Genomic DNA, 12,924 nt, shown 5'->3' on the forward strand with positions numbered 1-12,924 from the left:
GCCTGTTGCATGTTGATTTCATGCCTCTCAGCAGCCCGGTTTCAGCTGTGGGTTTGCTGCCCTCTAGCGACAACAGTGTTCACTACAATGACAGCAAATAAATTTGAATTTACATGTTTATTTGTACTTTAAGGCACATTCAATGTATGCACTTATTTCCATCAAACCCCTGCCTGTAGTGTGATACATGTATGTAAAAAGGAACACAGGAAGTTCTGTTAAGGCATGTGGTGCCGTGTGGGTTTGAAAATCGCAGAAAAGACATTTGTCATAAAAGTAATAAACCCTGTGCTGTGATACCAAAAGAAAAGCTGTCTTGTTGCTCTGTGATGTAAAATCCACAATGCCCCGAGTCGCATCACTTTACATCTTGCAGTTATCCACAATTACATTTGATCAGGATGCTTCAACAATAAAGCACCACGGGCAAAGTTTTTTCATAATGACCAGTCATTATCAACAATTTTTTTTTTTTTGACAAACATTCCATAGCATAATCTTAAATGGATACTTCACCCCCCAAATGACCATTTGTATATCAGCTAAACAGCCCATGTTATGTTGAATTTGTGAGCAAAACTTAGTAGCTCGGACTTTGTTGAAGCTGAACTAACCCTTTAAAACAGTGGTACCAACCGGTCCAGCCACGGGATCCAGATTTCTCCGAAGTCATTAGTTCATGGTCCACACAGTTTAATCTATTCAGCGTCATACTGGCGTCTGGCCATGTCTGCGAGCTACTCTGCTCTCTCTGTCAAGTAGCTGTCCATTAGTCAATCACTTTACAGCAGGAAACAACATTTCAAAATAAAATCTCTGCGCTTGAAATTCACTGTAAGTCAGAATAAAGTGTGTTTTATATAAACTTGATACTTGCATGAGTCACTTGCAGTCCACTCAGAATGGACCCGCGACCCACTTTTGGACCTGGACCCACCAGTTGGGAAACAGCCAAGATTATGTTTTGTTTTTGGAGTCTGGCTTTGACGAGAGCACAGATAAGTTTGACTTCAGTTTTAAATAGTAAGATTTTAGCGAAAATGAATGTGTTAAGGAAGCAGTGAGCACATGACTCGATGAATGAGACTTGGATTATACTGCACAAGTTGTGTGAGAGTTTGCAAATTGATGTTTTAATATAGTTTTACTGTTGTTTAATGTGGCCCTAGAATTTTCTCCAGTTTTAGATTCTGTTCCCTAATAAGGCATGCAAGAAAAGCAAAGTTTTCTTCACAAATTCAGTGTAACTTGAGGAGAGAATCTGATGTACAAATGGTCTTATGAGGGGTGAAGTGTTCCTTTAAAAGTCTAATTTCTACATGATACCTTCATCTGCAGAGAGCTTCATTACAGTGTATGTAAGAAACCTTTGGGTCTTTAAAAACCACTGCTACAAGCCCCAGAATGACTTAAGTCACCAAATAAAAAATCTGATAGACAGCCAGTAGTTTAGTGCTTAAGCTAAAAGTTCAACAGTAATTATTTATGTCCCCGAGCACCCTTCATGTTCTATCCTTCCGTCTGCTGCCACGGGCAGGATGAGGTGAGAAATACGACTCCACAGTCCACCGTACTTGTCAATGTCCATCTTGTCAAAAGATACTGGATATTCATCAGAGAGGAACTTCTTCTGAAGATGGTCGTCCACCATTTCCTCCACAGTACTCAAACGAGTCTCGGCAGGAATCTCCTCCTCCTCCCCCAGCAGTACTGTGAAGATCAGACAAGTTTTCTTGTAGGCAGCATTCTCATGGTCACAGTAGCGGTAAAAAATAAGGGTGGAGCCCGGAGGCAGCTCCTCGAAGCGGTTAATGACAGCCACAGGTTTGTCTCCTTCGAAAGCTCCCTGCAACTTGCTGTCGATGTCCAGTTTGACCTGGTCGCTGTCCTGGCTGGCTTTGCTGGCACCATCGATGTGGAGGACGGAGGCGTTGAGGGCAGAAGAGAAGGCGGAGGCCAGGCTCTGAGCCAGGCAGTGCAGTGTCTTCTCGGCTCTGTGGCCTGCAGTCAGGATCAGACTGACTGGCTCTGTGGGCTGGGCTGTCTGGAGGTGCCTCAGCAGGTGGATCTTGCTCCTGTTCCAGAGCTCAGCACGCTGGTTAGGAAACTGAGTCTTAACTTTTTCCAGCTGCCTGAGGAAGATGTCTATTTGCCGCACGTCGTCCTTCTGAGGTGGAGACTCGGGGTGGAGGAGAGGTGACATCAGGATGGCAACTAATACCAGTACACCTGCTAGCAGGTACATACCATTTCCTATGGAGAGAAAGCACATGTATTGTCTCAACCTGTATTTTATCAGTAATATATAATGCCCAGTTTACACTGACTCCTGATCACAAGACAGCAAGCTGCGTAGTGTGAACAGTATGGCGATCTGGCAACTTTGAACATTTGCAGTGTGAACTTAGCGTAAGTCATTTATGACTGTGTATTAAGTAACACAACACCCAATGTTAGAGATCAGCCTTTTTAAATGACCATCACTGAGCCGCTTTGGTCATTTTCTTAGCTGGTAACCACCATGACACAAAAAAGAAACAACAGAAGACAAACCAGAATAAAAGAACAACATTACCTCCAAGAGCTCTCTGAACCACTGGAACTGCAGGTTCGGCATCAGCGGCCTCCTGAATGGTAGGACCAATTGTTTCAACACGTGTCTGTGCCTGTGGGAAGGACGTTTTCTCCTCTTCTTCCTCAGGAGCTACAACCTCCTCTGGACAGCTTCCATCTTCTGATCATTGGGAGAGAAAAACAGGTTAACACAAACTAATCTAAAGAGACACTCCAACCACTGGAAGCCACTTGTGCAGCTGCATGTTCATGCTCCCTCACTGGCTTCCCACTACGGCTGTCAAAATGGGTCAAAAATAATGTTCATATATGTTAGAGTATATTTAAATACCTATTCTTACATTATGTCCATATGTGTGTGGATGGAGTAGGTGGATGGTATTGTCATGGAAACGTAATGGCCCTCCTATTTCGCCTCCCCCAGGTCAATAACATTGGCTCTGTCAGCACTGTTTGCACTGAACTGTGCTGTGTGTACTGTTTATAGCTTCAAAAAGCATGTTCTTTTCTGTCCACAAAGGGACACTCTTAGTTTCTTGTTATAGTGTGGGGCACTGTTGGTTTTGCGGTTGCATGCATGCTGCTTAGGGGAAAGGTGACTGTGGTACTCTGAAGTTCAGTAGACCACTAAACTCCAGAGGTTGACAGCAACAGTAGTGTGTTTTTTTAACACAATAAAATAATAATTTTCATAATCTAATTTTCTACTTTTTTGTACTATTCGAATACATTTTTGAATTTTGAATAATTGTTGACAGCGCTACTTTTCCACCAGTGGACACTACTTAAGACTGAAACTCGAAAAAAAAATTCCAGTCATTGAAATTTCAGAAAAGTCACACTCACTCTCTCCAGCCTCAGCATTTGTGTTGTCAGTGTCTGGGATTTCTTTATCAGGTCCATCTACTCGGTCACTTCTGTCACCCAGGGTTGGTGAGCTGGTTGTTTCTGGTTCTTTCTCCTCCCCACTGTGATGCCCTCCTGAAAACAATACAACAGTTTAACTTCCACAGCAGCTCAAGCATCACTGTCTCTACAGTTACATTTTAAATGGGATTTAAAAATTTCCAGTGCAATAAGAGTTGCCTTTTTAATCTCACAGAATTAAAGGATAGGTTCACGATTTTTAAGTCCATTTTATAACAATACTAACGTATGTCCACATGTACATAGAAACAGTTGTTGGTCAAGGTAATTCTTCCTCCATTTCATACTAGAAATGGAGAGATCCCTTTCTAAAATTATTTCAGTGTAAGTGATTGGGGAGTGTTTGGAGTAAAAATGACTTCTCAAGTCTGGCTAAAGCTAAAACGAGGCTTCAGCAGTCTTGAGTTGGCCAAATTAAGAAAGTATCTTGCGTTTCCTTGCTGAGCTGCAGTGGAGGGATAGCAACACAGAGAGGGAATTTTGCACTAAAAAAGGGCACAACAGCATTATTCTACAATAGACTTGAAAAAATTTGAACCTACGCTTTGACAGAAAACTGTGCGCTTGTACAAGGCAAAAAGGAATTTCTGCAACTGAGCAGTATTTGTGGTGTTGATGGCAACATTTCTATATAGAGATGATATTTTACAGTGAATGCAATGACATGATGGAAGCCTCATCTCATTGCACAGAACCAACACATCACACACACAACATAAAGTATGCGGTAAATTGACTTTAACACAACACAGTAAAGTGGGCCACGACCCAGTGAGAGAGACAAGTTACACAACTTTTACATTACTTATAACTGCAACAAATGACGCATATAGACGTCTGAAGCAAGCTTTACAAATGTGAGTCGATATATGTGCCCTGGCTCTTTGACACAGGTGAAAACAATGAATAATAATGTGTGAATCAATTGTTATAACACTCAGATAGGAACACTCACTGGAAATCTTTTCAGCTGCCATGTTCGGTTGCTCATTTCTTGGTTTCCCTGTGCTGTAATCACCATGACTTCTTTCATCAGCCTGGAGTGGGGTGCTGTTCTCCTTCATATTCAGCTTTGTGTCCTCATCTGGAGCTGAAGGTTCTTCTGTAGTAAACAGAAATCAAGTGTCATTGAAGTTAAGTCTGACTGATTGGTTGGCTACTGTTTGGTTTTCATTTTCAGAACCATCTGCTTTCTCATCAACACACCTTTTGCCTTACAAATTCATTTACAATAACATTATGTTGGTTTGGTGTGAAATTCCTTCTGTATGTTTCAATTGAATATGATTCCTTGCTGAGCTGCAGTACAGAGACATTAACACAAACAGTGAATGCCTGAATCACCTGTTATACCACTTTGAAAGGAATAGGAACACTCACCAGAAATCTCAGCTGTCACGGTCGGTTGCTCATTTCTTGGTTTCTCTGTGCTATAATCACCATGACTTTCTTCATCAGCCTGAAGTGCGGGGCTGTTCTCCTTCACATTCAGCACTGTGTTCACATCTGGAGCTGAAGAGTCTTCTGTAGTAAAAAACAGAATCAAGTGTCATCTAAGCAGGGTTCCCACAGTCATGGAAAATCTGGAAAAGTCATGGAAGTTGTAAAATCTATAAAAGCTTTGGGGAAGTCATTGAATTTTGTTGTGTGTAATGAGGTTAACTGTTACAGTAATCTTCTGTGGATTACCTATAGGATTTTGTTTACCATCACATACGTTTCTTGATTCCTTCCCTACGTTTGGTTTCTCCCTACGTGTATGCCAGCTAGCTTGAATTACGTTTGAACAGAGTTTGAATTTGATATTTTTAAGTAAAGCCAGGCAGGTGTGGCAAGAAAAATAATGTTGTCACAGTGTGATTTAGCATGTTGGGTCATGAATCCCAAAGCCATACCAATGCCCCGCTACTACTTCTAAATTGTACTGCATTTTTGAGACTGTCCATTTGACATGGGCAGCTGAGGGTGTTCATTTGTGATTCAGAGGGCCACTACACACTTAAGTTTCATTCTAACTGCTCAGAAAATGACCTGGCTCTTTAACAAAGGTGGAAGCAATGAAAAGTAATGTCTCAATCAATTGTTATAACACTTAGACAGGAACAGGAACACTCACTGGAAATCTCCTCAGCTGTCATGTTGAGTTGCTCATTTCTTCGTTTCTCTGTGTTGTAATCACCATGACTTTCTTCATCAGCCTGAGGCAGGGTGCTTTTCTCCTTAATGTTCAGCATCATGTCCTCATCTGAAGGTGAGGATTCTTCTGTAGTAAAAACAGAAATCAAGTTAAGTCTGACAGACTAGCTAATATTTAATTTTTAACTTCTAAGACACTTGATTTTATAATTCACTCATGTGGTATATGCTGAGAACCACTTGCTTTCTCTTCAACATACCTTTGTCCTTACAAGTTCAATTACTCCACGTGGATTATTGTGGATGACGCATTACAAAATAGATAACAAGACTGACAAACTACTCTGAGAGCACTACTCTGGGTTAAGTGCAGGGACAAGAATAAACAGAACAAACAACAAATGTCTTTTTGGCCATGAATGTTTGTGTATGAAAGACTATTTGATAGAAATGAAACACTGACATAATGAAATGCTGGAAACGAAACACTGATATAATACTATATACTTGCTTTTAACATCATGCTGCTCCATGTCTTTACCACTGTCGTTTGTCTCACTGCCCATGGGTGCAGATGATGCAGCTGAATCTTGTTGGGTGAGACAGAGGCCAAATTTAATTAGTACAGGCGATGCAGAAACACATTTGTTAAGACAGTGAATGGATTAATACTGGCCCTGCTTGCATATCTTACCATCTGAGAGCTGCTGCTTTAGATTCAGAGCAATATCAGTCTCCTTCTGTTTGCTCTCATCAAATGGTGAGACATGATCCATGTTTGCGGGCTGTGTTTCTTCTTCCTTGCCTTTCGATAAAAAGGTGGACATATATAAATTAAAGCCACTGCTGTAAATGTTTAGTGAATGTACTAGTCCAATATATATATGGACTTTGTCATTAGTGTTTTAGTACCTGCTTTGTGGTGGTGATCTGTGTCTTGCTCTGCCATGTCTTTGGATGGGGACACGTCACTCAGGAGGTGGTTCAAGGCTGCATGGACAGAATCTCGTCACATGGTCAAAGTCTCAAGTGATGTTAACCTGCTAATGTATCTTCTCTGTATAACAGTCTCAACTCCCCATGGTTTCAATTAACAGTGGTTTGAAACAAATAACATGCTAGGTCTTAGATTATTGAAGGTGTCAGCACATAACACAATAACGCTAATTAACTTACTATTCAAACTCAAAGTTGGAAACAATGAATTGTCTGTTGACTGCCCTGAATAATATTTATGGGCTAATCCACAGTTATATTTCCTGTGTGAGCAGACACCGTAGTAATTATTTAGCTAGTTAGTAACTAACGTTAGCGCTGCTAGCAAAACTCACTCAGCAGGAACGACGGTAATGGAAATAAGTAACGTGTTTGTTGACGTTAGCTTACTAGCTAACGAGTTAACTGACAGACAAGTGACAGAGATGCTGGTAACAGTTAGCAACACAATGCATGGCTTTAGTCTGTAAGAACTACCTTCCTGTGACTTAAATAAAACACATATAGGTTTAATAGTTACTTCTAATGAGCAGGTCTTACCCAACGCACCGTCGTTCACATCGCCGTGGAAGGTTGCCGGTTTAATGCTTCCTTATCGTATTCCTTAGCTTACGTTACGTGTGTCGCACTGACAGATCACCAGGCGGAACGTTCAGCGGTGTCCGTGTTTCCACCCGGGCGACTAAAAGCGATAGAACGTTTCCGGCGTCCTGTCACAAAATGGTTCCCCTACAGCTATAGGGAAGTCAGTAGCTTGTCTGTTTGTAGACACGATGTTTCGTCGTATTGTTTGATTGATGTTTTTGGCATCTGTCGATTTTTAATCATAAATGGATTCCAGGGTTTCTGAAAAAGAGGCGTCTCGCCCGTTGAGACGATCAGCAAGGCATTCTTCCGGTAATGTTAAAGGTGAGCAAAGTGACTATGGCTAAATTAAATTAGCTTAGCTATTGTAGCCCTCGAAGCTAGCTGACTGAAGCTCACTCAGAGTTTAACGACAAAGCTCCTTCAGTTTCAGTTTTAACTTACTTTGGCTGATTTTATCCGTGTTGACTAGAAAATTACAAATGAGCAAATGGGATTTAACGTTACGTCCTTGAAGGAGTTCTTTGGTATTTAATTCATCATCAAAAGTTGATGACATCAAACCACCAACTTGATAACCGTTATGTCCCTCTGCTTCTGTCTCAGTATTGAGTTATGAACCGACCCCCAGGGGTCCCCTAAAGAGGACCAGAAAGAGGACAGAAAACCAAGCTCCTGCTGCAGCTGTCAATGGTTCCAGAGACGTGGAGGATGGCTCAGAGGATGAAGGTGGGATGCTTAAAGGTCCCATATTATTTTTATTTCCAGTTTCAAATTCATTTAGTTTTAAACTAGAATATGTATTCATGCTTTAATATTTAACAAACACTTAATTTTTCTGACACTGCCTGCCTGAATATACCTGTATTGACCCCCTGTTGTAAATGCACCATTTTAGCGGCTGTTTCTTTAAGCCTATTTCACCACAAATAAACCCAATCTGCTCTGACATGACAGTGTTTCAGGGTCTTCCACATCTGCGCTTTCAGTGTCTCTACAGTGACACTGTAATGGCACCTTCTATCTTTTCATAGCAAAGTTGTGACATCACAACTTCAAGGAAGCCCTTGTGGCTCATTTAAAGGCGAAGTTTCTGAATATTGACTGGGTGCATTTGTCTTGGATTGAGCGTGTTGAGACCTTTACATTGTTTATATACCATCTGTACCTGCTCTATATGAAAAAAAACAAAAAAAAAAAACGGAAATCTGACTTTTTACAACATAGGGCTGTTAAATTAACAGTATATACCTAGTTAACCCTCACACTGTACTATTCAGGTGTAAAAATACTTTTTATTTCTCACTTAACAGAGTCCCCTAGCAAAAAGAGTCGGCTGGGGACTGGAGGAGCAGCGGGCGACAGTGGGGATGAGAATGACATGGAATCAGTTGGAGATTTGGAGGAAAATGAAGATCAGGAAATGGATTTTATACAGGATTCCTCTCATGGCACTGAGCAACCAGAAATATGCCAAGGTTAGGGTTGCAAGTAATGAATATTTTGGATATTGATTAGCGCTTTGCCCATTTTCTTTCTATCATTCATCTAATGAATTCTTCAAAAACTGTCAGTTGTTCACAATATAGATGTATATCATTGAAAATTATATAAAACTCAAACAGGCAGCAAAGTCTCACACTTAAGAAGATGTAATAGCCGAATGTGGCTTTTTTGCTTGACAAATGGCTTATAAGATTAACTGGTTATCAAAATTGTTGATACATGTTTGCATGATCGACTAACCAGTTAATTGCCTCATTGTTTCAGCATGAGCCAAAATGTTATCAGTGATGTGTGTGTCTACCAAAGCAGATGTTATTAAATGAATGATTACTTAGCTAATAATTATCTATGCATGCAAGTGCTTTCTAATGTGGCATCTCTGTGTAGTCTGATCATTTAACTGTGAGTTAACTTATCTTTGATTGATTGGATTTCTTGCTGCCATTAGATCTGATCACAGGCAGTTTAGTGGTTTTATTTAAATCAAGGTTTTCCCTCTGTATAAATCAGGCGCCCTTGGAGATGTGAATTTATCCCCTCGAGTCGTCCTCGGTGAGCGCTGCAGACCCCGTCATGCTGTAAATGAAGATGCAGACTGGATGAAAACAGCGAGAGGTAGGAGAAGGCTCTATCTTTTGTCTGCATGGGAGTGATTACATCAAGAGAGGATAACACAGTCGTTGTAATCTGGCTTGCTTGTTTTCAGTAAAACCATCAACAAAAGGACCAGTAGCCCCCACCAAGACTGCCATACAAATCAGACCTCCGGCAAACAGACATGACATGCCGATCCCTAAGGTCACCAGCATGGCTGACTACAAGAAAACAATGGAGGCCAAAGCCAGGAGCACTGGTATTGTTTTTTCATTTTGGCAGATTTCTAGCGCCCCCACTTTTGTCAAGAAAATTGCACTGGGCATCTTCACCCTCAGTGGATTTACATTTCTAAAAATGATCAGATTTTTACATCAGTAAATTCTGCCTCACTTTTAGGTATACCGTCAGTTAACCACTATGTCCCAAGTGCGTATCCAGCCTCGGAGAAACCCTACACAACGCGACAACGTGTGAATAACATTCCAACAGAAAAAGAAACTGTTAAGCCCAAAAAACAAGGTATTCCAGCTCCAACTGAATAATTCAGTCATTAGCAACATCTAATGTAGCTGTGACGTGTTTGACATTGATTTAATGAGATTTTTTTCTTTTGCAAGGGGTAAAGAAAACGCCAGTTGCAAAGACAAGCTCTGGGTATTCCTGTAGAGGTAAGCTATAGTATTTTAATTACATTATCTTTGAACCCAAAGCTGCTTCTTCTACATGTGTTGCAATTCTACATTTGAATATGGCCTTGTGTCTTTCCAGGAGTCATATGGTGTTTATGGCGTTTGATTCTCCTGGTGCTGTTCTGTTCTGCCGTGTTGCTGGCATACAAGATAAAAAAGACTGCAGACAGTAGAAAGTTTCCATCCGGGGCTGTAAAATCAGAAAGGTTTGCAGATCAGTTGTCTCTTCTTGAGGCCCAGTTCCCAAATCAGCGGCCTGTTTTGTGGAAGAGGAGCAAGATCCACCTGGAGAAGCACCTCCAGACAGCCCAGCCCACAGAGCCAGTCAGTCTGATCTTTACTGCAGGGCAGAGTGCTGAGAGGACGCTGCACTGCCTGGCTCGGGGGCTGGCCTCCTCCTTCTCCGCTGCCCTCAACGCCTCTGTCCTCCACATCGATGGAGCCAGTAAAGCCAGCCAGGGCAGCGATGAGGTGAAGCTGGACATCGACAGCCAGTTGCGAGCGGCTTTTGACGGTGACAAACCCGTGGCTGTTATTCATCGCTTCGAGGAGCTGCCTCCAGGCTCCACCCTCATTTTTTATCGCTACTGTGACCACGAGAACGCCGCATACAAGCGGGTGTTTTTGTTGTTTACTGTGCTACTTCCTCAAGATGAGGTCAAGGTTGATCAGAATCTGAAGCAAGTGGAGGAGTTGGTGCAAGACTATCTCAAGGAAAGGCTGGTGGACTCCAGCAGCCAGATTGCCTTCAATGAGATGGACATTGACAAGTTTGGTGGACTGTGGAGCCGCATCTCCCATCTTATTTTACCTGTGGTGTTTGAGAAGGAAGTAGAGCAGAAAGGATGCTGATGACATCAGAATACCACTTTGGACCAGCCTGATCCTGCTTGGGAAGAACATGTAAATATAACGTGTGTGTGCTGTTACATTTCACATGTAGACTTGAGTGAAAATGTTTGAAGGTTGTGTTAATCTCTCTCTGTCTGAGATGAGATTGTTCTCATGCTGCAGTCCATTGTTGATGATTCAGTTTAACTGCTCACAAAATGTCCAGCACTGATCTTTTTTATACATGCATACATGTACAGGCTTTTGCCTTCATTCCACTTCCAAAGAAGGATATGAAATCCATGTTCTCATGCACATTTAGCATACGATCTATAGCTTAATTTGTTGTATCCTTGTTTTGTGTCATGAATCTGTATTGACAGCACTTTGTTCAACTGATTTTAACCCTTCTAAAAGGTTAAATAATTAGCATGGATTACACAGGCTCAAAATAAAACAAAAAAGTTTTGTTTTCTGACGACAGCTTTTGTTTTAGGTGTTCATGTTTGTTGGTCTGTATCAAACCTTGCGGACAACTGATGGCTTATATATTTCTGTTTAATGTCCCCATGGAGATGTGCTTCCCTTCATTTAATTCTCTGGTGTACACATTTGGATTTGCACTAAAGTTTGCTTTAACTATCCATCTTATCCAGAGTGCTGGCTTTTATGAGGTATATTTTATAAATATTTTATATTCTTTGTTTTTTTTCTGAATGTGTATATTTGTGTTATCTTTCCTAGATTGGAATATTTTTGAATGCTTTGTGTATATATATATTGAAGATAAAAAGCTTTGTTTTTTTGCACCTGTTGTCAAGAAACCACTGAGATGTACTTACAGTGTCAGACCTTGGAAACATGCAGGTTCTTATCAGGTGATCTTAATTTGTAATAAATGAATATTACTAAATGTTTGGCAGCAAGTCACAAAATGTGCCTTAAACACTCCTATGGAAAAGATTAGACTGTATTTGAGCCAAAACATTAATCAATCACTTGATATTGTATGTTGACGACAACAGAAGTCAAACGAGGTTTCTTACAGAAAGATTTGTGCAAAAAAAAAAAATAAATAAATAAATAAAAATACAGGTAAGTGTTTTTTCCTATGATACCATTCATTCCTCCTTTTCTTATGAGATGAAATTTGTTTTGCTCACATGAATGTGTGTATATTTTCAATAAAGATTATTTTGATAACTAGAAGAGTTAATAATTAATGTAACACACAGTTGTACTTCCTCTTGATGCTCAGTTGCAGAGAAAACTCCACTGATGACAGCTGACTTCATAACAGTTGTAGAGCACTGCTGCTGTTAATAAGTAGTGTTTAGGTGATAGTGATGGACCCACATGTGTACAGTATCCAACCTTGGAACCAGGTTATAACTGTACAAAAGCAACAGAAGTTAAATGATTTACTAAGAGGTTAGCAAGTATGATTCAGTACAAGACCATTTATTTGTAGATTAACTAGTCCATACCCATTGAGTGCACAGTTGCCCACGTACAGTTTCACATGGTGTGTTTGGGATACAAGTCATAGGAAATTGCAGATTAAATAGTCAACTGAACCCATTAAGAAGAGCAATGTATTCAGACAGAGTTTTTATGAATTTGAAAGTACAATTGTTTTATTGAAAGTACAGTAGTACCATTGCCAATAGTGGGATAGTTAGTGGGCTAAAACTGTACATTAGTGGTTGAGGTAGCACGTTGAAAGGCAGATAAAGTGTTTATATGTTGTATTGACTTAAAAGTGGGGCGCACTGGTAGTTCACATGGAAAAGGTGCAGCTAGCCCTTGTTGCAGCAGCATACCATACCATGACTTAGTCATACCAAAAATTAGGAAAAAAAACAGCGGTCGGTTGCATTTTAGCCATTTGTAAGCATTTTTCTGTTGTTATAGCGCCACCCAGTTGCCAATTAGAGTTAAATTTCTCCAGTCACCTTGAGGCGTCCTGTTCTACATATCTACCAAGTTTAGTAAAAATCCATATGGCGGTTAGGCCTAGATAAGAAATTAGCTCTCTAGCGCCCCCATTTTGTTTGATGGGGTCAATAATGGAGGGGTCCCC

General features: G+C 40.7%; 2 protein-coding genes across 7 annotated transcripts; one reads left to right on the plus strand and one right to left on the minus strand.

Moving 5' to 3' along the window:
* Positions 1 to 98: 98 nt before the first annotated feature.
* LOC126396135 (torsin-1A-interacting protein 2-like) lies at positions 99 to 7,302 on the minus strand. Of its 5 annotated transcripts, none has more exons than XM_050053961.1 (10): positions 7,174 to 7,302; positions 6,550 to 6,627; positions 6,332 to 6,442; positions 6,149 to 6,226; positions 5,618 to 5,764; positions 4,882 to 5,025; positions 4,457 to 4,603; positions 3,421 to 3,555; positions 2,576 to 2,734; positions 99 to 2,253 (listed from the first exon to the last, which is right to left on the minus strand). In XM_050053961.1, the coding sequence occupies exons 2-10, from the start codon at positions 6,584 to 6,586 to the stop codon at positions 1,484 to 1,486; spliced, it is 1,728 nt and encodes a 575-aa protein (XP_049909918.1). In that variant the 5' UTR covers positions 6,587 to 6,627; positions 7,174 to 7,302; the 3' UTR covers positions 99 to 1,483. The 5 variants fall into 5 exon arrangements, with proteins under 5 accessions (XP_049909918.1, XP_049909921.1, XP_049909920.1 ...); XM_050053964.1 differs by having other exon boundaries at positions 5,618 to 5,761; positions 6,332 to 6,445; XM_050053963.1 differs by having other exon boundaries at positions 4,882 to 5,022; positions 6,332 to 6,445.
* A 28-nt stretch (positions 7,303 to 7,330) lies between these two features.
* Positions 7,331 to 11,758, plus strand: LOC126396137 (torsin-1A-interacting protein 2-like). Of its 2 annotated transcripts, none has more exons than XM_050053965.1 (8): positions 7,331 to 7,542; positions 7,825 to 7,962; positions 8,532 to 8,696; positions 9,235 to 9,339; positions 9,431 to 9,577; positions 9,718 to 9,840; positions 9,939 to 9,989; positions 10,090 to 11,758. In XM_050053965.1, the coding sequence occupies exons 1-8, from the start codon at positions 7,464 to 7,466 to the stop codon at positions 10,860 to 10,862; spliced, it is 1,581 nt and encodes a 526-aa protein (XP_049909922.1). In that variant the 5' UTR covers positions 7,331 to 7,463; the 3' UTR covers positions 10,863 to 11,758. The 2 variants fall into 2 exon arrangements, with proteins under 2 accessions (XP_049909922.1, XP_049909923.1); XM_050053966.1 differs by having other exon boundaries at positions 7,825 to 7,947.
* The last annotated feature ends 1,166 nt before the right edge of the window (positions 11,759 to 12,924 follow it).

This window comes from Epinephelus moara, chromosome 10 (genome assembly GCF_006386435.1).
Source record: "Epinephelus moara isolate mb chromosome 10, YSFRI_EMoa_1.0, whole genome shotgun sequence".
In the NCBI taxonomy this organism is placed as follows: Eukaryota; Metazoa; Chordata; class Actinopteri; order Perciformes; family Serranidae; genus Epinephelus; species Epinephelus moara.

What these genes read in the sequence shown, in the direction of transcription:
- LOC126396135 (XM_050053960.1), bottom strand. Translation starts at nt 6,586, where the DNA reads ATGGCAGAGCAAGACACAGATCACCACCACAAAGCAG. An exon ending in AAAGCAGCAGCTCTCAGATG is followed by an intron (nt 6,227 to 6,331) that starts GTAAGATATGCA and finishes TCACCCAACAAG; the next exon opens with ATTCAGCTGCATCATCTGCA. An exon ending in CGTGACAGCTGAGATTTCTG is followed by an intron (nt 4,604 to 4,881) that starts GTGAGTGTTCCT and finishes TGTTTACTACAG; the next exon opens with AAGAACCTTCAGCTCCAGAT.
- LOC126396137 (XM_050053965.1), top strand. Translation starts at nt 7,464, where the DNA reads ATGGATTCCAGGGTTTCTGAAAAAGAGGCGTCTCGCCCGTTGAGACGA. An exon ending in GCAACCAGAAATATGCCAAG is followed by an intron (nt 8,697 to 9,234) that starts GTTAGGGTTGCA and finishes TGTATAAATCAG; the next exon opens with GCGCCCTTGGAGATGTGAAT. An exon ending in TGTTAAGCCCAAAAAACAAG is followed by an intron (nt 9,841 to 9,938) that starts GTATTCCAGCTC and finishes TTCTTTTGCAAG; the next exon opens with GGGTAAAGAAAACGCCAGTT.